The sequence below is a fragment of the Coregonus lavaretus genome, assembly GCF_964263955.1.
Source record: "Coregonus lavaretus genome assembly, chromosome: 13".
Classification (NCBI taxonomy): Eukaryota; Metazoa; Chordata; class Actinopteri; order Salmoniformes; family Salmonidae; genus Coregonus; species Coregonus lavaretus.
The window spans coordinates 53,335,834-53,362,976 of record NC_140000.1 but is presented as its reverse complement, the minus strand read 5'-3'; the positions used below and the strand labels follow the sequence as shown (position 1 = coordinate 53,362,976).

At 44.8% G+C, this 27,143-nt stretch overlaps 1 protein-coding gene and 3 long non-coding RNA genes across 6 annotated transcripts in view; 3 read left to right on the top strand and 1 right to left on the bottom strand.

Annotated features, from left to right (window-relative positions):
* LOC311140602 overlaps nucleotides 1–27,143 on the top strand; it is a 252,498-nt gene that overhangs the window by 206,292 nt on the left and 19,063 nt on the right. The gene's annotated exons all lie outside the window — the stretch shown is intronic.
* LOC311140603 lies at nucleotides 177–2,102 on the top strand. Its single transcript, XR_014614163.1, has 2 exons — nucleotides 177–345; nucleotides 636–2,102. It is a non-coding gene; the product is annotated as an uncharacterized lncRNA (long non-coding RNA).
* Nucleotides 1,732–12,001, bottom strand: LOC311140596 (fish-egg lectin-like). Of its 3 annotated transcripts, none has more exons than XM_084175724.1 (5): nucleotides 11,932–12,001; nucleotides 11,582–11,815; nucleotides 10,703–10,920; nucleotides 10,457–10,575; nucleotides 1,732–2,411 (listed from the first exon to the last, which is right to left on the bottom strand). In XM_084175724.1, the coding sequence occupies exons 1-5, from the start codon at nucleotides 11,984–11,986 to the stop codon at nucleotides 2,270–2,272; spliced, it is 768 nt and encodes a 255-aa protein (XP_084031850.1). In that variant the 5' UTR covers nucleotides 11,987–12,001; the 3' UTR covers nucleotides 1,732–2,269. The 3 variants fall into 3 exon arrangements, with proteins under 3 accessions (XP_084031850.1, XP_084031848.1, XP_084031849.1); XM_084175722.1 differs by lacking the exon at nucleotides 10,457–10,575 and adding an exon at nucleotides 3,058–3,182; XM_084175723.1 differs by lacking the exons at nucleotides 10,457–10,575; nucleotides 10,703–10,920; nucleotides 11,582–11,815; nucleotides 11,932–12,001 and adding exons at nucleotides 3,058–3,182; nucleotides 3,308–3,525; nucleotides 3,706–3,939; nucleotides 4,057–4,175.
* On the top strand, nucleotides 3,633–11,677 carry LOC311140604. The gene is made up of 2 exons (XR_014614164.1): nucleotides 3,633–3,664; nucleotides 11,542–11,677. It is a non-coding gene; the product is annotated as an uncharacterized lncRNA (long non-coding RNA).

The following is a 27,143-nucleotide window of genomic DNA, read 5'->3' as shown; positions in this document are numbered from 1 at the left end:
TGCACAGGAGAGGCAGATCCTGAGCACGCCCCCCGATCCACTCCAGACACACACCGGCAGACGCACCAACATAATGAGGACAAACACACATACAGATACAACAGACAAAGAGGGGACAAAACAAGGAGGAAGGGAAACAGAAAAGGGAGAGACAAGCTGCCCACATAACAAAAACTGCTGACAAGCCATGATCCCCAACACCTTGACAGAGCCTGAATAATTTTTTAAAGAATAATGGGCAAATATTGCACAATCCAGGTATGTACAACTTTTGTGAGACTTACCCAGAACGATTCACAGCTGTAAATGTGTTTCTAACATGGGTTGGATACCTACCTAATCAAGGTAAATTAGTGTTTTATGTTTTAATTAATTATAGATATATATTTTTTTCTACTTTTACATTTCAAAGTATTTTTAATCACTTTAAACCCACTTTGTAAAACAATAAAATGTGAAAAAATCCAAGTGGGGTGTAGACTTTCTATAGGCACTGTATTTCAAAATGTTAACAGAGCAAACGTATTCAGAAAATGTTAACACAGCAAAAGTGAGAAGAAAAAAGCACTTCATCACCAGGTGACATTTACACAACCCTCCTCTCTCCCGGATACCATCAACTCTTCATTGAACAGGTGGAACAGGAAGCCATAAGTCAAAGCTGTGTGCAGTGCTATAAAGCTCAAAGTCATTCAAGGGGATAATTGTACAACCAAACTTATACTGTAGATCTACAGAGACATCATGAGAGCCACTGCAGCCGTCCTGCTGGTCCTCTGTCTCCTGGCCATCAGACATGGTAAATTAACCATCATCTGAAGCATGCCTGCTCAACTTGGAGTTAATCATCAGGTTGGCTACATAATTTCCTCCTCCTTGTTGTCGGTGTACTCTACTCAGGTCTTTGTCTCTTTGTACTTTGTTTATGTGTCTTTGTCTGTGAGCTCTACTCATATGGCTTTGGTGTCAAAATAAGAAAATGAACTATGGGGAGATAGCCTTCCATGTAGCTGCCCATGCTGTCACTGAAACGATCCATGAAAATGATAGATGTGTGCCCTCTACATGCTTAGAAAGAGCCCTTTTTGGTTCCACGTATAAACCTTTTGGGTTCCACGTAGAACCCTATGAGGAACGGGTTCTACCTGGAACACAATAGGGTTCTACCTGGAACCAAAAAGGGTTATTCAAAAGGTTATCCTATGGGGACAGCCGAAGAACACTTTTAAGTCTCTAGATAGCACTTATTTTCTAAGAGTAGGCTTTATAACTCTGGTATATTAAATGGCCATTGAACAGCAGGAAATCTTCCAGATTGTTCCTTTAGCGTTCGTGAAGTTCTATGCAGGTGTCCCTGTCTGATGCATGTTAATGCATGTTCAGTACTGGGGGGGGAATTAGTCAGGATATTTGCAGATAAATATGGTCTACAAAGAGTTTCCACAATATGCTTACATTCTAGGCAACTAGTCATTTGTTAATATTAAATTACACATTTCCCTCAGAGTAGTGTAGTGAGTAGTGGGTAGTTAACCATCTTTAACAAAGATGTGGTCCTCTGTAGCTCAATTGGTAGAGCATGGCGCTTGTAACTCCAGGGTAGTGGGTTCGATCCCCGGGACCACCGATACGTAAAAATGTATGCACACATGACTGTAAGTCGCTTTGGATAAAAGCATCTGCTAAATGGCATATTATTATATTATTATTAACAGAGCACACTGTAAAAGGTGTTGTCAAAGGCTTTATTTAAATCAACATAACAAATATGTCCCTGTGAGACTACAACAATAGGGCACCTGTCAATCAAACTATGCATCAGGGAACTAAAGGTTTACCAGTTCATGAACACTGTAGTACTTTAATCGTATCTAACATTCATAGTAAGAAGATTCACAAAACAGATCTCTCAAGTCTCACTGGATCTTTGCAGGGCAACCTTAAATCCCCCTGTTCAATATGATAAAAAAAACGCTGAAATTAGTTTCAACTGAATGCTTTATCCGCGGGAAATGATTATATAATGAGATAATGACAAGGATTCCATCCAACCCTATTGATGACCTCTGAAGCACAGCAAAACCCATGTGGATTTTGAGCAACATCACCGTGCCCAAGTTTACACTACGATCAAATAGCATCTATGGAAAAGCTCTATTGAAGTGTTAATCAATAATTGTCAAGCAGAAGGCTGCTCCAGAAAGAGAGATCAATGAGTTAACAAGTGAACCTGTCAGATCCTGAACGGCCTTCAGATGCAGAGGAGAGGCTAACGTTTGCACACCATGGTGAAGCCAGACTTGGAGACGACCCAAAGACGGCCCAGGTCATAGGTCACGTGCGTCATTGGCATGTACATTGGGACAATGCTCCATCCAGTGCCCTCTGGTTTACTGGCTGTGATGCCGTCTCTATGTTGAATAAAGAGGTGAGGTTCGCATTTAAATCGTATCATTTTTTAAAAAAGTACATACATCTTCAGACTTTATTAATTGTATATAGCTATTGATTATTGAACAATATAATGTAGGACTCTTGAGCTTAATACAATCACATCAGAAGCCAAAATATAAGCTTTACTCAATTGTTTGTAAACAATGTTATTTCAATGAACAATGTATGTTTTTTTTTTCTCATGGATGATCTGTCCTTGCATCCATAGAACCATCTATGAATTTAAGAGTGGTTACATTTCTCTAGCTACACATCTCAGTTGTTTACCAAAACAAGCGGTGGGGTGACCATGTAGTTGTTTTTTTGAATCCCAAACAGGTAGCTTTAAAGGATATCCAACCTTTTCAAAATGTACCATAAACTGTTCACACATTTCTTTATAAGTCTTATAAGTTTAGATCTGATTATATTTTACAGATTTGATTTATGCGTCTGTTTTAATTTGGGTATAAATCGCTTCACAAAGCATGTACAGTAAGGGTCAGAGTTATTCATAAAGTTATATCATTATTATTATAAGTTCTTATTACAAGTCATTTTAAAGTTACTAATGTTGAGGGGGGGAAAGGTGGAACCATACACAAATGTAAGTATCAACTTTACCTGGTATAAACTTGGCCATCAGAGTTGACCCCAAAGACACTACCATCAGTTGCCACCTCAATCATGGAAAGCTTGCCGTCAATGTGACTCCACCCCTTGTTTTGACAAGTGTCTTTGTTCACATTCTGAAAACAAACAGAGGGTTTTAGGACAATTTCAACAGTTATTATATGAAACAGTTTTAAAATAACTGACACTCTCTATACTCTACCACTCTACTCCAGCTCTCACACTCTGTCCCAGATCTTACACTCATTAAGAAGATTTCATCATTGTTGTTGACTGCCCAGCACCCAAAGGGTCCACAACTGAGGTACTTCACACTTCCTGGCAATCTTGTCCCATGATAGTGTGGGTCTTGTCCCATGATGCCAACTATGGCACTACTTTTCACACAGAATGGAGTATTGTCCATGTTGGCCCCAACAATAAACTCATCACCCCCAGCATCCACCTGCTTCACATTGACTGAAGACCACAAAGACAGAGACAGACAAGCAAACAAGGATTATGCATATGTGAGTACTGCCAAATGACTTACAGTACAATGACATAATGTTGAACATGAATAATTTACACTGATGGTATCAGGAAAGCTAAGAAGCAGGTGTCCTCTGGATTCATAATTGAGTAATGCTCTCCACTTACTTGCATATTGCTCCCAGTTACCGGCCACATACTTGTAGATTATGTTTCCGCTGTTGACACCCCAGATCCCTGCTGGTCCTACAGTGATATGCTTCAGGGAACCAGGCAGGCGGATCCATTTATCACCTACCAGGTAGTAGGGGATTTGATTTGTGTTCGTTGCAACCACTTGTCCCAGTCCTGCGTCGATCTGCATCAGATTATATATATCCACTACAGTCTGACAGTCCCATGCTATGGAGACACCAGATCAAAGACACATGAGTAGAGGACACCAGCAAAAAGGATGATGAATTTCAAGTTTAGTGTAGAGTTGACTTTAAAATAGTTTTTCAGATGATGGTAACTTACCATGACTGATGGCCAGGAGACAGAGGACCAGTAGGACGGCTGCAGTGGCTCTCATGATGTCTCTGTAGATCTACAGTATAAGTTTGTTTGCAGTTTGGTTGAACACAGACTTTTCCCCCTTATATAGCCCTGCAAAAAGCTATCAACCCCCATAAAATAATTATTAATGAGCTATTTATATTTGACAAACAACTTGTTCCAAGGAAAAGTTAACGGGAGGGGGACATAACCCCACCCTCTCCCACACACAGACACACAATAATAATATATACTGAGCAAAAATATAAATGCAACGTGTAAAGTGTTGGTCCCGTGTTCTTTGAGCTGAAATAAAATATCCCAGAAATGTTCCATACGCACAAAACGCTTATTTCTCTCAAAAAGCGTATTTCTCTCAAAAACCTTATCTCTCTCACCTACTGTACTTGGCAGGTGGCATATTTGTAGAGCTGTTTGATAAGGTTCCTAAGCACCAAAGTGTTATAGGAGGACCCATATAATGTTTACACTGTACCAGACTAAGTGTAACACATTTTACAGGGATGTAGCTCAGTTGGTAGAGCATGGTGTTTGCAACGCCAGGGTTGTGGGTTCGATTCCCACGGGGGTCCAGTATGAAAAAAATAAAATAATAATAATAATAATGTATGCACTCACTAACTGTAAGTCGCTCTGGATAAGAGCATCTGCTAAATGACGTAAATGTAAATGTATACCGCTACCAACCCCCTTCTTGGAGGACAACTTTATTTTCATATTTATAACATAGTAATTTTTTGTTTAATTTGTTATATTCTTTAAACACTTACACTACATGACCAAAAGTATGTGGACACATGATCGTCGAACATATCATTCCAAAATCATGGGCATTAATATAGAGTTGGTCCCACCTTTGCTGCTATAACAGCCTCCACTCTTCTGGGAACGCTTTCCACTAGATGTTGGAACATTGCTGCAGGGACTTGCTTACACTCAGCCACAAGAGCATTAGTGAGGTCGGGCACTGATATTGGGCGAATAGGCCTGGCTTGCAGTCGGCATTCCAATTAATCTCAAAGGTGTTCAATGGGGTTGAGGTCAGGGCTCTGTGCAGGCCAGTCAAGTTCTTCCACACCGATCTCGACAAACCATTTCTGTATGGAAATCGCTTTGTGCACTGGGGCATTGTCATGCTGAAACAGGATGAGGCCTTCCCCAAACTGTTTCCACAAAGTTGGAAGCACAGAATCGTCTAGAATGTCATTGTATGCCGTAGCGTTAAGATTTCTCTTCACTGGAACTAAGGGGCCTAGCCCAAACCAGGAGAAACAGCCCCAGACCATTATTCCTCCTCCACCAAACTTTACAGTTGGCACTATGCATTCGGGCAGGTAATGTTCTCCTGGCATCCGCCAAACCCAGATTCGTCAGTCAGACTGCCAGATGGTAAAGCGTGATTCATCAATCCAGAGAATGTGTTTCCAATGCTCTAGAGTCCAATGGCGGCGAGCTTAACACCACTCCAGGTGACGCTTGGCATTGCGCATGATGATCTTAGGCTTGTGTGCGGTTGCTTGTTCAGTAATGCCATTCTACTGCCAATGTTTGTCTATGTGGATTGCATGGCTGTGTGCTCGATTTTATACACTGAAATAGCCAAATCCAGTAATTTAAAGGGAATTCCACATTCATTATATATACAAAAGTATATTTTTCTCCCTTTCCATCCTTGTTTCTCAGTATTTTGTCCCTCCCTCCTTATAAGGGTATAAAACATCTTGAATAGTCACACCAACTGTAAGGAACAGTTTCACCATAAAGTTCAAACAAATGTCACAACATTGAAATGACACATTGAATCACCTGCCAGTAAAAGTCTAACTATTTCATGAGGAAGTGCATAGTACATATACCGTAAGTCTTTTTGTAATCAACAAAACAAATACCTGGGGAATATTAGGGGTGGAGGTAGCCTTGACGTTAGAGAGGCGGAACAGTAACCAGAGGGTTTCAAATTGCAAAACCGGAAATTACTGGAGTTTTGCAGCGTTGCCTTGGAGAAAATAATCTCCATAGTTGAATAACACAAAATGTGTTTCAAACTCAATGCTTAATATATGGAAAATCCTGATGTAATATGAGAGATGATGAGCTATGACAAGGATTGCATTCACTGAAAAATAGCTAAACCAATGTGCATTGTGAGCAACATGACAGTGCCCAAGTCTTCACACCATGATAATATCCTCTTGGAGGCTCTATTGATGACATGGTGTGAATCAAGGAATGAGAATGAATGTTACAGACAACACCATGCTATCTCTCATACACGGTAACCTAACGTAGCTGTCACGCCCTGACCTTAGAGATCACCTGTATTCTCTGTTTGGTTAGGTCAGGGTGTGATTGGGATAGATTCTAGTTTATGTATTTCTATGTTGGCCGGGTGTGGTACCCAATCAGAGGCAGCTGTCGATCGTTGTCTCTGATTGGGGATCATACTTAGGCAGCCATTTTGCCTACCTATGTTGTGGGATCTTGTTTCTGTTTGTTGCTGGTAGCGTTTAGAACTTCACGGTCAGTTGCGTTTGTTATTTTGTCAAGTGTTTATTTAATAAATTAAACATGTATGTGTACCATGCTGCACCTTGGTCCGACCATTTACTCAACGAACGTGACAGTAGCAGCCTGAAGCTATTATACTGAAAACAAACATACATTCAATTAGGCTTTTAGGACAATTTTAACAGTTACATTTGGTAAAAAATGATTTTTTTCAGCAGTGGAAAAAGTACTCAATTGTCATACTTGAGTAAAAGTAAAGATACCTTAACAGAAATGGACTCATGTAAAAGTTACCCAGTACAATACTACTTGAGTAAAAGTATCTGGTTTTAAGAGGTCAGAGGCCGTAGGGATGACAAAGCGTTATATTGATGGGTGCCATAATTCTGTCCTGCTTGAGCATTCTAAATGTAACGAGTACTTTTAGGTGTCAGGTAAAATCTATGGAGTAAAAAGTACATTATTTTCTTCAGGAATGTAGTGGAGTAAAAGTAAAAAGTTGTCAAATATAAATAGTGAAGTAAAGTACAGTTACCTCAAAACTACTTAAGTAGTACTTAAAAGTATTTTTACTTAAGTACTTTACACCACTGCATTTTTTATACATTAAATACATGCTTTATCATGTGGACAAATATCATGCCTCTTGTGTTATGGAGAAAATGGGGGTTCATGTTTGCAGTAACTCCAAAAAAGTTCAAGTGAAACCAAGGAAAAAGGCAGTAATTGGCATCACTCACGTCAGTTACTGCCGTTTACCTTGGTTTCACAGAGCTTTGGGCTGCAGTGACTACGGTAAACCTTGGTATTATTTATTGTTCTTTGCTGATACAAATATCAAACTATATGACACTGACATTCACAAAGAAATATACTAACACAAGTTTGTATTTTTTTAAAGTCGTCATGGAAACGTATTCCAGTGGGTGTACCAAGCAAGAAGGCAGTAACTGCCGTGTAGGATCAAAGGTCATGTCAGAGGTCAGGGTCAATATGAATAAAAAATTACCTCATAGTAAGACAACATAACCACATCTCCAATTTTTTTTATTTACCTTTATTAAACAAGGCAAGTCAGTTAAGAACAAATTCTTATTTACAATGACGGCCTACACCGGCCAAACCTGGACAACGCTGGGCCAATTGTGATGATCTGCCTACAATTCACTTGGCTGAACAATAAAACAACTTTGAAGTAATTCTTCTCAGTTTCACTCTATGAGCGGTTTCTGCGTATTGCTTGGTAGGGCAGTATAGATCCCCTACATTAAGGGTGTCAAACTCATTCCATGGACGGCCGAGTGTCTGTGGGTTTTTTGGTTTTAACTTTCAGTTAAGACCTACATAACCAGGTGAGGGGGGTTTCTTATTAGTGACCTTAATTCATTAATCAAGTACAAGGGAGGAGCAAACATCCGCAGACACACTGCCCACTGTGGAATGAGTTTGACACCCTTGATGTAGGGTATCGATAGTAGTTTCAGGCATTTCATTTACACCTGCTATGTTAGGTGTCACCTTATTAACCTCCAAAAACAACAGTCTCATCACAGGCTCTTTCTATTTCCCCTGAAAACCAGAACATCCAGTTGTTTGGGACTCGACAGAGAACTTCACTTTCCTGCATTATCAAACCTTCCTGTCTCTTCTGTTGGTTTTCACTACGATTTCAGCATGCAGCTTGGCATGATCATTTAGTGCACATGTCAAACTCATCCCAGGGAGGGCAGAGTGTCTGCTGGTTTTCACTCCTCCCTTGTACTTGATTGATGAATTAAGGTCACTAATTAGTAAGGAACTCCCCTCACCTGGTTGTCTAGGGCTTAATTGAAAGGAAAATCCAAAATCCAGCAGACACTGGCCCATCCATGGAATGAGTTTGACACCCCTGATTTAGTGGAATCACTGTCTCATCAACACAGGTTGGCATTTATTGGGATGGCTCTTGTACTGGAGGCAGCTCTGCAGGGTGGTCACTAGCTGGCACAGCCACAAAGTCATAACATCTAAACCTAATCCTAACCTTAACCACACTAACCTTATGCCTAACCCTAACCTTAAGACCAAAAAGCATATTTATTTTTTTATGAATTTTTACAATAGTAGCCAATTTTGACTTTGCAGCTGGCCCATCCAGCGGAAACCACTCTGCCTCCGGGACAAGATTCATCCCAATAAACGTCAACCTGTCATGCCAAATGGATATATTACAGTTATAAATCCTAGATCAGGGGTATTAAACTCTGACCCTACGAGGTCCAGAGGTGAGTTTGAGGGTCCTAGATGGTGTGTGCCCATTACTACAGAAGACTGATAATGGCTTGCTGTTCTTCTACTAATCTCACTGCAACTCCCCTCCATGTCTCCGACCACTACTTTGTATCCTTTTCTCTCTCGCTCTCCTCCAACACTACTCACTCTGCCCCTACTCAGATGGTAATGCGCCGTCGCAACCTTGCTCTCTCTCTCCCGCTACTCTCTCCTCTTCCATCCTATCATCTCTTCCCTCTGCTCAATCCTTCTCCCTCCAATCTCCTGATTCTGCCTCCTCAACCCTCCTCTCCTCCCTTTCTGCATCCTTTGACTCTCTATGTCCCCTATCCTCCCGGCCGGCTCGGTCCTCCCCTCCAGCTCTGTGGCTTGATGACTCATTGCGAGCTCACAGAACAGGGCTCCGGGCAGCCGAGAGGAAATGGAGGAAAACTAGATTCCCTGCAGACCTGGCATCTTTTCACTCCCTCCTCTCTACATTTTCTTCATCTGTTTCTGCTGCTAAGGCCACTTTCTACCACTCTAAATTCCAAGCATCTGCCTCTAACCCTAGGAAGCTCTTTGCCACCTTCTCCTCCCTGCTGAATCCTCCTCCCCCTCCCCCCCTCCTCCCTCTCTGTGGATGACTTCGTCAACCATTTTGAAAAGAAGGTTGACGACATCCGATCCTCGTTTGTTAAGTCAAATGACACTGCTGGTCCTGCTCACACTGCCCTACCCTATGCTTTGACTTCTTTCTCCCCTCTCTCTCCAGATAAAATCTTGCGACTTGTGACGGCCGGCCGCCCAACAACCTGCCCGCTTGACCCTATCCCCTCCTCTCTTCTCCAGACCATCTCCGGTGACCTTCTCCCTTACCTCACCTCGCTGATCAACTCATCCTTGACCGCTGGCTATGTTCCTTCCGTCTTCAAGAGAGCGAGAGTTGCACCCCTTCTCAAAAAACCAACACTCGATCCCTCTGATGTCAACAACTACAGACCAGTATCCCTTCTTAGGTGTCACCTTATTAACCTATTTACTGGCTGTGATGCCGTCTCTGTGTTGAAGAAAGAGGTGGGGTTCACATGTTTAAAGCTCATCCATTAAAAATAAAAAAAACTTTATTAATTGTATATAGCCATTGATTGTTTAAGAATATAACTTATAAATGACTCATGAGCTTAATACAACTGCATCAGAAGAAAATATGTAAGATTTTACTCAATTGGTTGTAAACAATGCTATTGTAAACAAACAATGTATAGCTTTACAAAACATGTTTAAATGAAAAATCATTTTGTTCTCATCTGTCTGTCCTTACATCTATTGATCCATCTATGAATTAGAGAGTGGCTACATTTCTCCTGTCCCATCCCTCATCTGTTTACTAAAACAAGTGGCAGGATGGCCATTTAAAATCCCAAACTGTAGCTTTAAAGGAGATCGAACTTCTACATATTTTACAGTACACTGTCTTCACATTCCTTCATAAGTCTATTATAAAAGTTTAGATTTGATTATTATTACAAGTCATTTTTAAGTTAATAATGTTGAGGGGGAAAAGAGGGACACTATACATATAGTTAAGTATCAACCTTACCTGGTATAAACATCACCCAAAGAGTTGACCCCAAAGACACTACCATCAGTTGCCACCTCAATCATGGAAAGCTTGCCGTCAATGTGACTCCACCCCTTGTTTTGGCAGTCTTGATTCAGCTGGAAACAAACAGATACAATCAGGGTTTTAGGACCATTTCTACAGTTATAATATTAAACAGTTTTAGAATAACTCCCCATACTCTACTACTCTACTCTAGTTCTCACACTTTTTCCCAGATCTTACACTCATTAAGAAGATATCATCATTGTTGTTGACTGCCCAGCACCCAAAGGGTCCACAACTGTAGTACTTCACAGCTCCTGGCAATCCTGTCCATGGAATGGGTGAACCTGGACCCTTGTAGCCAACTGTGGCACTACTTGTCAGACAGAATGGAGTATCGTCCATGTTGGCCCCCACAATAAACTGGTTACCCCCAGCATCCACCTGCTTCAGAAGGCCTGAAAACCACAAAGACAGACAAGAAAACAATGAATCAGGCAGTGGTGTAAAGTACTTCAGTAGTTTTTTGGGGTATCTGTACTATACTTTACTATTTATATTTTGGCAAACTTTTACTATTACTTCACTAAAGAAAATAATGTACTTTTTATTCCATACATTTTCCCTGAAACCCAAAAGTACTTGTTACATTTTGTCAGGAAAATTGTCCAATTCACACGCTTATCAAGAGAACATCCCTGGTCATCCCTACTGCCTCTGATCTGGCGGACTCACTAAACAAAAATGCTTCCTTTGAAAAATTGTCTGAGTGTTGGAGTGTGCCCCTGGCTATCCGTCAATACAAATAAAAAACATGAAAATTGTGCCGTCTGGTTTGCTTAATATAAGGACTTTGAAATGGTTTATACTTTTACTTTTACTTTTGATACTTAAGTACATTTTAGCAATTCCATTTACTTTTGATACTTACGTATATTTAAAACCAAATACTTTTAGACTTTTGCTCAAGTAGTATTATATTGGGTAACCTTCACTTTTACTTGAGTCATTTTCTATTAAGGTATCTTTACTTTTACTCAAGTATGACAATTGAGTACTTTTTCCACCACTGAAAGTAGGTGTCCTCTGGATAAATATTGAGCAATGCTCTCTACTTACCTGCAGCTTGCACCCAGTTACCGGCCACATACTTGTAGATTGAGTCTCCCTTGTTGACACCCCAGATCCCTGCTGGTCCTATAGTGATATGCTTCAGGGAACCAGGCAGGCGGATCCATTTATCAGCTACCAGGTAGTAGGGGATTTGACTTGTGTCCGTTGCAACCACTTGTCCCAGTCCTGCGTCGATCTGCATCAGATTATTGATGTTTAGTACCTCCTGACAGTCCCATGCTATAGAGACGAAGACATATGAGTAGAGGACGGCAAGAAAAAGGAGGATGACATTATGGAGCAAACTTCATCAATTCCAAGTTGAGCAAGCATGCTTCAGATGATGGTTAACTTACCATGACTGATGGCCAGGAGACAGTGGACCAGTAGGACGGCTGCAGTGGCTCTCATGATGTCTATGTAGATCTACAGTATAAGTTTGGTTGTACACCAGATTTCAATTGTCCCCTTGCAGGACTTTGCGCTTTTATAGCCCTGCACACAGCTTTGACAGCAATGATGGCTTCCTGTTCCACCTGTTCGACGAGTTGATGGGAGGCTGGACCCGGACCCCGACCCGGACCCGGATCCGGACCCGGACCCGGACCCGGACCCGGACCCGGACCCGGACCCGGGGAAGTAAAAAATGATGCTGTCGCTGCTTCCTGTTATCAAAAACTTTGGATAAATAGCCCAATGTCAAAACACCGTTTTGAACTGTCCCAAATCAATAATAATTGAAAACCTAAAATGTACTATCTTCACATACATGTGCAACAATAGTATTCAGATGGCTTTTATTTTTTTAAACTAACACGTTATGAACGGCATATGAGCCAAAAACGCTGTAGTTTTGATCACTCATATCGATGGGGGGAAATCAGGTTGTATACGTAAACTGGAAAGATTTTAACATCACTGGTTAGAAGACAGCGTGTCTGATGGAGATTCAGGTATACTGCTGAAACGGGGAAGGAAACAACATCTGTTTGTTTTTTATTTAACTTCAACGAATTACGACCCTACGTAGGACATAATCAGTGACCAGGGTTGGGGTTGGAGTGTGTATTCATGCTGTACTTCGCTCCGCAAGTACAATGATACACATTACATTACAATGGAACAATTTGATTAGTGTAATGTTAGCTAGCTACAAAGTTGTCTTTGTATCAAAGATAAAGGTGTAATATAGAGAAAATATCGAGGTTAGCTAGCCAGCTACATTCGTTCGCAGCGACGCCGTTATTCAAACAAAGTCAACACCGCAGCCATTGCTAGCAAGCCAACACTACCATCTAGCAGAACTGTAGCTAGCAGCGAAATACAATATCATTTTAGTCAATGAGAATTTTGCAACATAAAGCTTCACTTTCTGAACATTCGAGATGTGTAGTCCACTTTTGTAGCTAGCATGACTGACTACTCAGATGCCGTCGCAACCTTCGCTCTCTCTCTCTCCCGCTACTCTCTCCTCTTCCATCCTATCATCTCTTCCCTCTGCTAAATCCTTCTCCCTCCGATCTCCTGATTCTGCCTCCTCAACCCTCCTCTCCTCCCTTTCTGCATCTTTTGACTCTCTATCTCTACGCTCAAGGTCCTAAACGATATTATAACTGCAATCGATAATAGACAGTACTGTGCAGCCGTCTTCATCGACCTGGCCAAGGCTTTCGACTCTGTCAACCACCGCATTCTTATTTGCAGACTAAATAGCCTTGGTTTCTCAAATGACTGCCTTGCCTGGTTCACCAACTACTTCTCAGATAGAGTTCAATGTGTCAAATTGGAGGGCCTGTTGTCTGGACCTATGGCAGTCTCTATGGGGGTGCCACAGGGTTCAAATCTTGGGCCGACTCTTTTCTCTGTGTACAGTGAGGGGAAAAAAGTATTTGATCCCCTGCTGATTTTGTACGTTTGCCCACTGACAAAGAAATGATCAGTCTATAATTTTAATGGTAGGTTTATTTGAACAGTGAGAGACAGAATAACAACAAAAAAATCCAGAAAAACACATGTCAAAAATGTTATAAATTGATTTGCATTTTAATGAGGGAAATAAGTATTTGACCCCCTCTCAATCAGAAAGATTTCTGGCTCCCAGGTGTCTTTTATACAGGTAACAAGCTGAGATTAGGAGCACACTCTTAAAGAGAGTGCTCCTAATCTCCGTTTGTTACCTGTATAAAAGACACCTGTCCACAGAACCAATCAATCAATCAGATTCCAAACTCTCCACCATGGCCAAGACCAAAGAGCTCTCCAAGGATGTCAGGGACAAGATTGTAGACCTACACAAGGCTGGAATGGGCTACAAGACCATCGCCAAGCAGCTTGGTGAGAAGGTGACAACAGTTAGTGTGATTATTCGCAAATGGAAGAAACACAAAATAACTGTCAATCTCCCTCAGCCTGGGGCTCCATGCAAGATCTCACCTCGTGGAGTTGCAATTATCATGAGAACGGTGAGGAATCAGCCCAGAACAACACTGGAGGATCTTGTCAATGATCTCAAGGCTGCTGGGACCATAGTCACCAACAAGGGTTTTGCCACCAATTACTAAGTCATGTTTTGCAGAGGGGTCAAATACTTATTTCCCTCAATAAAATGCAAATCAATTTATAACATTTTTGACATGCATTTTCCTGGATTTTGTTGTTGTTATTCTGTCTCTCACTGTTAAAATAAACCTACCATTAAAATTATAGACTGATCATTTTTTTGTCAGTGGGCAAACGTACAAAATCAGCAGGGGATCAAATATTTTTTTCCCTCACTGTATATCAATGATGTCGCTCTTGCTGCTGGTGACTCTCATATCCACCTCTACGCAGACGACACCATTTTGTATACATCTGGCCCTTCATTGGACACTGTGTTAACAAACCTCCAAACGAGCTGATAGCACACTGGGAAATATGTTATTGAGACATGTATTTAAAGATAACAGAGTATTCTGAAATTGTGGGTGTCAGCAAACTATACCCTGTTGTGTAATCAACTCAGCTATTTGTGTTGCAAATGTCAATATTTAAGTTCACACTGCACTGTTAAAAAAACATTGTTGATCGGGCTATGATCATGATGTAATATCAGAGATGATGAGCTATGACAAGGATTGCATTCACTGAAAAATAACAAAACCAATGTGCATTGTGAGCAACATGACCAGGCTATTTTACATATTAGTGTAGGTTAACAGTGAGGATCAATCGATATTACGACATGCCTTGCTCATATCGATATTGGTGCCCATTACTAATTATTATGAAAGTGTGCACTGCATGGTGAAGCCAGACCTGGAGACGACCCAAAGTGTTTAGACAGCCTCTAGGAGGCTCTATCGTTGACGTGGTGTGAATCAAGGAATGACAATATTAACATAGATAAAGTGCTGAAAGAAATACATTTTAGAATATAATAGTCTGACGAACAAAACGTCTGGTCACTGTAACAACATGTGAGAACTTTGTCTCAATTCTCCAGTGGCAAATGGCTGTGAGACTCAAAAGATAAACTTGACTTTGTAAAATATGATCTTAGATCAGCATTAAAACTGGGATTACAACCCCTCAGACAGCTGTACAGGAGAGGATCAACTAGGATTACAACCCCTCAGACAGCTGTACAGGAGAGGATCAACTAGGATTACAACCCCTCAGACAGCTGTACAGGAGAGGATCAACTAGGATTACAACTCCTCAGACAGCTGTACAGGAGAGGATCAACTAGGATTACAACCCCTCAGACAGCTGTACAGGAGAGGATCAACTAGGATTACAACCCCTCAGACAGCTGTACAGGAGAGGATCAACTAGGATTACAACCCCTCAGACAGCTGTACAGGAGAGGATCAACTAGGATTACAACCCCTCAGACAGCTGTACAGGAGAGGATCAACTAGGATTACAACCCCTCAGACAGCTGTACAGGAGAGGATCAACTAGGATTACAACCCCTCAGACAGCTGTACAGGAGAGGATCAACTAGGATTACAACCCCTCAGACAGCTGTACAGGAGAGGATCAACTAGGATTACAACCCCTCAGACAGCTGTACAGGAGAGGGTCAACTAGGATTACAACCCCTCAGACAGCTGTACAGGAGAGGATCAACTAGGATTACAACCCCTCAGACAGCTGTACAGGAGAGGGTCAACTAGGATTACAACCCCTCAGACAGCTGTACAGGAGAGGATCAACTAGGATTACAACCCCTCAGACAGCTGTACAGGAGAGGATCAACTAGGATTACAACCCCTCAGACAGCTGTACAGGAGAGGATCAACTAGGATTACAACCCCTCAGACAGCTGTACAGGAGAGGATCAACTAGGATTACAACCCCTCAGACAGCTGTACAGGAGAGGGTCAACTAGGATTACAACCCATCAGACAGCTGTACAGGAGAGGGACATTTTTTATCATTTGTTTTTCCTGTTTGTTCGTTTTTTTGCTTTTTGAGCACTTTGAGATTCTATTTTGTATTGAAAGCGCTATATAAGCTCAATAAATTATTATTTATCACTATTATTATGATTAATGTGAGCACTGCATGGTGAAGCCAGACCTTTAGACGACCCAGGCCGTAGGTCACCTGCTTCATACACATGCACATCAGGGATATACATTGAAGTCTGAAAGGCACTTGCCCATCGGGCAAGTCAGGAGTATTTTTTTGCTTACCTGAAGATTTGATCACATGCCCGAAAATGTAAATGAGCTATTTACACTCAGAAGTGCCATGTACTGTCAGCCTTTCACCTACACATAGGGGAGGAATCATGTATTTAGGTTGTTATGTTCAGAACAGGCTCAACTAGCCCGACTGCCATAAATTGTCTGTTTTTCACTTAACCAAAGGAGAGGAACCAGAAAGATCAGTTTTAGGTTAGGACTACTGGAATGATCAAATAGCCTCTAAGAGGCTCTATCGTTGACGTGGTGTGAATCAAGGAATGAGAATATTAACATAGATAAAGTGCTGAAAGAAAGCATTACCATGAAAGGACTAAATACTAGGGGTGTAACGATTCGTTTTAACAACAATTCGATTTGTATCACGATTCGTGGTTGTCGATACGATTCAAGGACGATATTGGTTCATTTAGAACGATACGATCCGAAACGATTCAGTGACTTGAAATCGATTCAGTAACCTTTTAGCCAAAAATTCAACCAGTGTGACTGAAATAAATACCTGGATACTGGACAGTGCAGGTGAAGTTTCCTAGATTCCTGTTTCTTGTAAGGACCGCAATGGTGGCTTGATAATTTCTCGCTCGTCGGCTTCTCCTCTGTCGTCCGCCATGCTATGTTTTGTTGTCTTTGCGCCTTTGCGCTGCTGCTGGCGCGGGGCGATGACGTCACGGATAGGCAGACTGAATCAAGTAATGTTTAAAGCCTTTATCATTAAAAGTGCTAAGAAAAAACATCCATATAAAGTCTGACGTGCTCAAATCCAATGGGTTATTTCCTAGTATCGATACAATCGATTTATTACATTTTAAAACGATGTTAGATTGATATATGTTGTCCAAAAGGCCAACTCGCCGAGCACAGATCGATGTAGTTGGATCATAGGAATATAAATCGATACATCGATGTAGTAGAAGGATCGTTACACCCCTACTAAATACAGAAATACATTTTAGAATAAAATAGTCTGACGAACAAAACGTCTGGTCACTGTAACAACATGTGAGCTCTTTGTCTCAATTCTCCAGTGGCAAATGGCTGTGAGACTCAAAAGATAAACTTGACTTTGTAAAATATGATCTTAGATCAGCATTAAAACTAGCATTACAACCCCTCAGACAGCTGTACAGGAGAGGATCAACTAGGATTACAACCCCTCAGACAGCTGTACAGGAGAGGATCAACTAGGATTACAACCCCTCAGACAGCTGTACAGGAGAGGATCAACTAGGATTACAACCCCTCAGACAGCTGTACAGGAGAGGATCAACTAGGATTACAACCCCTCAGACAGCTGTACAGGAGAGGATCAACTAGGATTACAACCCCTCAGACAGCTGTACAGGAGAGGGTCAACTAGGATTACAACCCCTCAGACAGCTGTACAGGAGAGGATCAACTAGGATTACAACCCCTCAGACAGCTGTACAGGAGAGGATCAACTAGGATTACAACCCCTCAGACAGCTGTACAGGAGAGGATCAACTAGGATTACAACCCCTCAGACAGCTGTACAGGAGAGGGTCAACTAGGATTACAACCCCTCAGACAGCTGTACAGGAGAGGGTCAACTAGGATTACAACCCCTCAGACAGCTGTACAGGAGAGGATCAACTAGGATTACAACCCCTCAGACAGCTGTACAGGAGAGGGTAATGTTTTATCATTTGTTTTTCCTGTTTGTTAGTTTTTTGCTTTTCGAGCACTTTGAGATTCTATTTTGTCATGAAAGCGCTATATAAGCTCAATAAATTATTATTTATTACTATTATTATGATTAATGTGAGCACTGCATGGTGAAGCCAGACCTTTAGACGACCCAGGCCGTAGGTCACCTGCTTCATACACATGCACATCAGGGATATACATTGAAGTCTGAAAGGCACTTGCCCATCGAGCAAGTCAGGAGTCTTTTTTTGCTTACCTGAAGATTTGATCACATGCCCGAAAATGTAAATGAGCTATTTACACTCAGAAGTGCCATATACTGTCAGCCTTTCACCTACACATTGGGGAGGAATCATGTATTTAGGTTGTTATGTTCAGAACAGGCTCAACTAGCCCGACTGCCATAAATTGTCTGTTTTTCACTTAACCAAAGGAGAGGAACCAGAAAGATCAGTTTTAGGTTAGGACTACTGGAATGAGTTTCAGTTGGCTTGTTTTTACCTCAGAGCAGTGGGGCTACATCAGAGCAGTGGGGCTACATCAGAGCAGTGGGGCTACATCAGAGCAGTGGGGCTACATCAGAGCAGTGGGGCTACCTCGGAGCAGTGGGGCTACAGAGCAGTGGGGCTACATCAGAGCAGTGGGGCTACCTCGGAGCAGTGGGGCTACAGAGCAGTGGGGCTACCTCAGAGCAGTTGGGCTACATCAGAGCAGGCTTAACTTGCACAACTGCTCAGTTCACTTGCCCAAGGAAATTGGACAATCTTTAAGGTCAATCCCTGCACATTGAGACATTGCTCCATCCAGTGCCCTCTGGTTTACTGGCTGTGATGCCGACTCTGTGTTGAAGAAAGAGGTTGGGTTCACATGTTCTAAACGCCTTGAATCCCACGGTATCATCGCTGTGATTTAGTGCTTCCAACCCCTTTTAAACATTGTGTGTTTGAGCTGCATTGAATTTGTCTATTTATTCTGCATCTGCTGAAACCAACCATTAGCCTGTGTGATTAACAGGGTCTGAGCTAGAGCAGTGTTTGTGAGACCAGGGCGGATCCTGAAAACGGTTCTTCTCACAAAACGTATCTAATATCTGAACGGTTTGAGCTACAAATAATTACTGCTTGATTTTTTATTAAATAAACTTCACTCTGAGTTGTGTGCTTGTCTTAATTGTGAAATTTTCCCACTTTTATATTGCACTGTAGTAAACTTGGAAGTATTTGGTATTTACAGGGCATTCAGAAAGAATTCATACCCCTTGACTTTTTCCACATGATGTTACATTACAGCCTTGTTCTAAAACATTGATTAAATTAATGTAATTCCTCATCAGACTACACACAATACCCCATAATGACAAAGCGACAACAGGTTTTTAGAAATGTTTGCACATTTATTACAAATAAAAATACAGAAAATCCTTATTTACATAAGTATTCAGACCCTTTGTTATGAGACTCGAAATTAAGCTCAGGTGCATCCTGTTTCCATTGATCATCCTTGAGATATTTCTACAACTTGATTGGAATCCACCTGTGGTGACTGTGTATGTCAGAGCAAAAACCAAGCCATGAGGGGGAAGGAATTGTCAGTAGAGCTCCGAGACAGGATTGTGTCGAGGCACAGATCTGGGGAAAGGTACCAAAAAGGTTCTGCAGCATTGAAGGTCCCCAAGAACACAGTGGCCTCCATGATTCTTAAATGGAAGAAGATTGGAACCACCAAGACCCTTCCTAGAGCTGGCCGCCCGGCCAAACTAAGCAATCGGGGGAGATGGGCCTTGGTCAGGGAGGTGACTAAGGCCCTTCTCCAGCAATCAGGACTTTATGGTAGAGTGGCCAGACGGCAGCCACTCCTCAGTAAAAGGCACATGACAGCACGCTTGGAGTTTGCCAAAAGGCACCTAAAGGACTCTCAGACCATGAGAAACAAGATTCTCTGGTCTGAAGAAACGAAGGATGGTGGTGGCAGCATCATGCTGTGGGGATGTTTTTCAGCTGCAGGGACAAGGATACTAGTCAGGATAGAGGGAAAGATGAACGGAGCAAAGTACAGTGAGATCCTTGATGAAATCCTGCTCCAGAGTGCTCAGGATGTTAGGCTTGGTGGGGACTCAGGTGCAGAGACGGACACACGGACAAAGAGGGTGAATTAGGATGTTGTTTATTCAGCGTGTTTTGGCAGAGAGAAACAGTTCAGGGTGGAGTAGCTTCAGACCGGGGTAGGAGCTGAGTGGAGTGGAGAGCCAGTAGTAGTGAGAGCTGGATGACGAGGATATCCGACAACAGATGAGCAGGTTGCGGCGTGGGAATGGCAGGCAGGCAGGCAGCAGGAACAGACGGGATCTGGTCGAAGGAGAGACAGGTTACAAACGTGGCAGAAACAACTATAATGCTGAGAGAGTAACAACTAAACTGAGATTGCTGTACGGAGCCAAGTTACCACAGGTGGTGTAGGAACGAACTGGCGCTGGAGAGGTGGCCAGCCCGGGTAGATAACTGCTGGTTGATTGGTGACAATGAGCTGCAGCTGGATGTAACTGAGCTGGAGAGAGAATGGCCACGCCCCCTGATCTAGATCCTCTGACTGGGCTGCACAGCGGGAGGAGACAGACACAGACAACACACACAGGGAAAAGGGGAAAAGGAAAACAAGCGGGGACAGGAACAACAGTGCCGAACCGTAACAGTACCCCCCCCTCAACGGGCGCCACCCGGCGACCCACCCGGCTTGTCAGGGTGGTCCCTATGGAAGTCAGCCACCAGCTGCGGGTAATCCAGGACCTCTCCTCGGGACCGTATCCCTCCCAGTCCCCCAGGTACTGAAGCCCTCTACCACGCCTCCGGACGTCCAGCAGTCTCCGCACCGTGTAGGCTGGATGGTCGTCAATAATACGCGGTGGCGGAGGGGGATCCACAGGCGGACACAAAGGGCTGGAGGAGACCAGCTTCAGTTGGGACACGTGAAATGTAGGATGGACTCTCATGGCCTAAGGAAGCTTCAACCGAACAGCCGAAGGGTTGATGATGGAGTCGATCTCGAAAGGACCAAAATACCGGGGCGACAGCTTACGGGAGTCAGTGCGCAGAGGGATGTTGCTGGAGAAGAGCCAGACTCGCTGACCAGGCTGGAACTGGGGAGCGACTAACCTGTGCCTGTCTGCCACTCTCTTGTGACGCTCTGCTGTCCGTAGAAGGGCCTCACGGGTGTCCACCCACACCTTGCGACAGCGACGAAGGTTATCCTGAACTGACGGGACGGCTAACTCCTTTTCCTGAGACGGGAACAATGGCGGTTGGTACCCCAAAGCCGCCTCAAATGGTGAGAGGCCGGTGGCAGATGAGGTGAGGGAATTGTGGGCATATTCGACCCACGGGAGGTGTTTGGCCCAGGTGGACGGGTTCTGGGATGTCACACAGCGTAGAGCAGCCTCCAGGTCCTGATTGGTCCTCTCAGTCTGGCCATTGGACTGGGGATGGAAACCTGATGAGAGACTGACAGAGGCACCCAGAGCAGAACAAAACACCTTCCATACCCGAGAAATGAACTGTGGGCCTCTATCGGACACTATGTCCACAGGTATTCCATGGGGACGGAATACATGTAGGACAAAGAGGTCGGCTGTCTCACTGGCAGACGGTAATTTTGGTAATGCAACAAAATGGGCAGATTTAGAGAATCTGTCCACGATGGTGAGTATGGTGTCATTACCTTCAGACATAGGAAGTCCAGTGACGAAGTCCAAGGCCACGTGAGACCAAGGACGACTCAGGACTGGGAGAGGCCGCAGCAGGCCCGAAGGAGCCCGGTGGGAAGCCTTATTTTGGGCACAGATGGAACAGGCCGCCACGTATTCCCGGACGTCAGCCTCGACGGATGGCCACCAAAAGTGCCTCTTCAGTAGCGACAGTGTACGGTTCATACCAGGGTGGCAGGAGAAGCGTGAGGTGTGGATCCAGTTGAGCACTTGCGGCCGCACGGCTGCGGGAACATAGAGAAGGTCGGGGGGGCCATCGGCCGGTCCAGGTTCCGACTCTTGTGCCGATCGGACGAGGGACTCGATTTCCCAGTGAACAGCCGCCACCAAACAGGAAGCGAGCAGAACAGGTTCAGGATTGCTGGAGTCTTCATTGTCTGTAAACTGGCGAGAGAGAGCATCAGGCTTGACATTACGTGTGCCAGGACGATATGTTAAAATAAACTTGAACCTGCTGAAGAACAGAGCCCATCTGGCCTGACGGGAGTTTAGCCTCTTGGATGACTGGATGTAAGCCAGGTTCTTGTGGTCTGTCCAGACTATGAAGGGTTGCTCTGCTCCGTCTAGCCAGTGCCTCCACTCCTCCAACGCCAACTTGACAGCAAGCAACTCCCGGTTACCCACGTCGTAGTTCTTCTCAGCAGGGGTCAATCTCCTGGAGAAAAAGGCCACAGGATGGAGCTTCTGGTCCGTGGGAGAACGTTGTGACAGGACAGCCCCCACCCCCGAATCAGAGGCGTCCACTTCCACAATAAACTGCAAACTGGTGTCTGGATGAATAAGAACAGGTGAGGTGGAGAACAGTTCCTTCAGTGTACTCACGGCTGACTCGGCCTCAGGCGTCCACAGGAATGGCACCTTAGGGGAGGTGAGCTTGGTCAGGGGGGCAACCACTCGGCTGAAACCCCTGATGAAGCGGCGGTAGAAGTTGGCGAAGCCCAGGAAGCGTTGTAGCTGCTTCCGAGACGTGGGTGTGGGCCACTCCGCAACCGCTCTGATCTTGTCAGGGTCTGGTGACACTTGTCCCCGCTCGATAATAAAACCCAAAAAGGGGACGGACTGCCGGTGGAACTCACATTTTTCTGCTTTCACATACAGTTTATTTTCCATGAGGCGTTGGAGAACCAGACGGATGTGGGAGACGTGTTCATCCTGTGACTTAGAGAATATTAGAATGTCATCCAAATAGACAAACACAAAACGGTGTAGAAAATCCCTCAACACATCGTTAACCATGGCCTGAAACACTGCTGGGGCATTAATGAGACCGAATGGCATGACTAGGTATTCAAAGTGTCCGAGAGGGGTATTGAACGCAGTTTTCTATTCGTCTCCCTGCCTGATCCTAACGAGGTGGTAAGCGTTACGCAGGTCGAGTTTGGTAAACACGGTGGCACCATGAAGGGGTTCAAATGCTGAGTTGATGAGAGGCAGGGGGTACGTATTTCTGACTGTGATGTTATTTAGTCCTCTGTAGTCAATGCAGGGGCGCAATGTTTTGTCCTTCTTCTCTACAAAAAAGAACCCAGCACCAACAGCGGAAGATGAGGGACGAATGATGCCAGAGACTAGGGAGTCGCCTATGTAGGTTTCCATAGCTTCTCTCTCAGTACGGGACAGATTGAAAAGCCGACTGGACGGCAAAGGGGCTCCAGGCAGTAACTCAATAGCGCAATCGTATGGCCTATGAGGTGGTAGTGAAAGTGCTTTGGACTTACTGAATACCTCGGCCAGGTCCAGGTACTCTTCAGGGACTGAAGAGAGGTCTGGGGGTTTGACAGGGGAAGCAGGGGAACCTACAGAGGGCGGAATAGCCGACCCAAGGCAAGCAGAATGGCAGTGAGTGCTCCAACTGTGTATTTTGTGGTTCTGCCAGTCAATATGGGGGTTGTGAAGGCTAAGCCAAGGGAACCCGAGGATAAGAGGGGAGGCCGAGGAGGAGACTACTTTAAACTGGATGGTTTCTTTGTGATTGCCGGACAGCATGAGAGAAACGGGGACAGTTTGGTGGGTGATGTTGGCAAACTGATGGCCGTCTATAGCGGTTACTGTTATAGGCTTAGGCAGGGGCTTAACAGGGATCTCAGCCTGAGTGACCAGGTTAACGTCAAGGAAACTATCCTCAGCACCAGAGTCAATGAGAGCAGCTAATGGGAGAGACAGATTCCTGAACTGGACTGTAGCTGGGATAACTAGACGGGGTGCTGTGGGCATTGAGTGAGGTGTAGCGCTCGCAAGTACGCCCACTTTTACCTGCGAGCTTTGTCTTTTGGGCGAACCGGACAGTTAACCAGGAAATGAGTGCGGTCCCCACAGTACACGCACTCACCAGCCCGCATGCGCCGTTCCTTTTCGGCAGGGGACAGACGAGCACGGCCCAGCTGCATGGGCTCGTCTAGTTCCGTGGAGGGAACCGCTGAGGTGTGTGGGCGGTGTCCGAGTGGTGATGTTGCTCGGGTTGCAGCAAGCGAGGGGGCCCCGCCTACGGTGCGGACCCGACCGCCCCTCTCCTGTCTCCTCTCCCGTAGCCTGTTGTCTATTCGTGTAGCAAGGGAAACGAAAGAATGAAGGTTAGCAGGCTCATCACGAACAGCTAGTTCATCCTTAATCGTGTCACTCAAACTGTTAACAAACGCTCCCTGAAGAGCTTCGTCATTCCACTTGGAATCGGCTGCCAAGGTCCAAAAATCAATGGCGTATTCAGCCACGCTACCCTTGCCCTGTCGTAGCTTCAACAGTCTCTTTGTGGCGGTCCCGGCATGGTCCGGGTGATCGAACACAACTTCCAATTGAGAGGAAAAATCGTCAAATGACAGGCTGGCAATCTGCTGAGTAGAACAAGCCGCTTCTGCCCAAATCAAAGCTTTGCCCCTCAGTAACCCCAGAGCGTAATGTACCTTTGAGGATTCCGTGGAGAAAGACAGGGGCTTCTGTTGGAACACCAAGCGGCACTGAAGCAGGAAACCACGGCATTTGTTCAGGTCCCCGGTGAAAGGTTCGGGTGAGGTTGTAGGGGGTTCCCGAAGGCCAGGAGCGGAAGCCGAGCCTGGAGCAACTGTAGGAGGAACAGGCGGAGGAGAAGCAGAGGGAGGAAAAGTAGTGAGTGTTACCAGGTTAGCTACCTGAGAGGTGAGCTGAGATACTTGATCCAACAACCGCTGGTTGTTATCCAATAGAGACCGGATGAATTGGTCGTGTTGTCCCAATAACATTCCCTGTGAATGGAGGGCGCGTTGTACGCCATCACCCGTTGTTTCATGTGGCATCTCTGCTGAGTCCATGTTTGGCCAGTTCGTTCTGTTAGGCTTGGTGGGGACTCAGGTGCAGAGACGGACACACGGACAAAGAGGGTGAATTAGGATGTTGTATATTCAGCGTGTTTTGGCAGAGAGAAACAGTTCAGGGTGGAGTAGCTTCAGACCGGGGTAGGAGCTGAGTGGAGTGGAGAGCCAGTAGTACTGAGAGCTGGATGACGAGGATATCCGACAACAGATGAGCAGGTTGCGGCGTGGGAATGGCAGGCAGGCAGGCAGCAGGAACAGACGGGATCTGGTCGAAGGAGAGACAGGTTACAAACGTGGCAGAAACAACTATAATGCTGAGAGAGTAACAACTAAACTGAGATTGCTGTACGGAGCCAAGTTACCACAGGTGGTGTAGGAACGAACTGGCGCTGGAGAGGTGGCCAGCCCGGGTAGATAACTGCTGGTTGATTGGTGACAATGAGCTGCAGCTGGATGTAACTGAGCAGGAGAGAGAATGGCCACGCCCCCTGATCTAGATCCTCTGACTGGGCTGCACAGCGGGAGGAGACAGACACAGACAACACACACAGGGAAAAAGGGAAAAGGAAAACAAGCGGGGACAGGAACAACAGTGCCGAACCGTAACACAGGACCTCAGACTGGGGTGAAGGTTCACCTTCCAACAGGACAACAACCTAAGCACACAGCCAAGAAAAAGCAGGTGTGGCTTCGGGACAAGTCTCTGAATGTCCTTGAGTAGCCCAGCCAGAGCCCGGACTTGAACCCGATCGAACATCTCTGGAGAGACCTGAAAATAGCTGTGCAGCAACGCTCCCCATCCAACCTAACAGAGCTTGAGAGGATCTAAGAGAAGAATGGGAGAAACTCCCCAAATACAGGTGTGCCAAGCTTGTAGCATCATACCCAAGAAGACTCAAGGCTGAAATCACTGTTGAAGATGCTTGAGCAAAGTACTGAGTAAAGGGTCTGAATACAAACATTTCTAAAAAACAGTTTTTGCTTTGTCATTATGGGGTATTGTGTGTAGATTGATGAGGGGAAAAATATATTTAATACATTTTAGAATAAGGCTGTAATGTACAAAATTTTGAAAAATTAAAGTGGTCACCCTAATCACCTCCAGCGCACCTGCACCTCATCATCTCATCACCACCCCTATTTAGCCCTGGTCTGTTCTGTATGATGTTGTGTGTGATTGTTTAGCATCGTGTCGTTTACTCTTTGTAATTTCTTTTTGTCATTGTTAAGTAAACCTTGACCTTGTTAATTCCTGCGTATGCGTCCTGTCTCTTCATATACTCAGTACGTGTCACAGAATCACACACCAAACGAAAATGGATGCAGCAGGAGTTTCCCAGTGCCACAACCAGCACCAGCAGCAGCTTGCCCAGTTGAACGTCGCCATGCAGGAAGTGCTCCAAACTCTGCATAATCTGCCAAGCGCTCCGGTTCAACCTCAGGGAGCGGCGAGTGCCCACAATCCACCTGTTTCCGTGTTATCACCCACTTCTGCGGGAACCCTCGACCTACCGGAGCGCTATGACGGTAAAACGATTAAATGTAGCGGCTTCCTGCCACAGGTTTCACTTTATCTGGCGCGTCAGCCTGGGGCATATCCATCTGACCAAGCCAGGATAGCGCTGGTGATTTCACTACTTAAAGGAAAGGCGCTGGATTGGGCCACGGCAGTCTGGGAAGGAAAGTAGGCAGTGACTACCCTACCCCACCTTCCTCGCTCGGTTCAGGGCGGTGTTTGATCATCCCATGGAGGGAAAGGACGGGGGTGAGCGTCTCCTTCATCTACAACAAGGAGAGGGGCCCGCGTCCTAGCACGCTCTGAGCTTTAGCACGGTTGCGATGTCTTCCGGCTGGAATGAGCGTGTTCTGCACATGGCCTTCAGGAGAGGCTTACGGGAGGACATCAAGACGGAACTCTCATGTCGGGACGACGAGATGGACCTTGATAACCTCATCACCACGTCCATCCGTCTTGACGACATGTTGAGAGAGAGACAACGTTCCCAACACCTCCCGAAGCCTCGACGCTCACCCCATCTGAGCTATGGAAGCCGCCCTGCTTCCGCGTCCTCATCCATGGAGGTGGGCAGCACCAACAACACCACCAAGGACCACAGATCTCCTGGTGGCTCCCTATCTAGGTGGTATGACTCCCGTCGCCACTC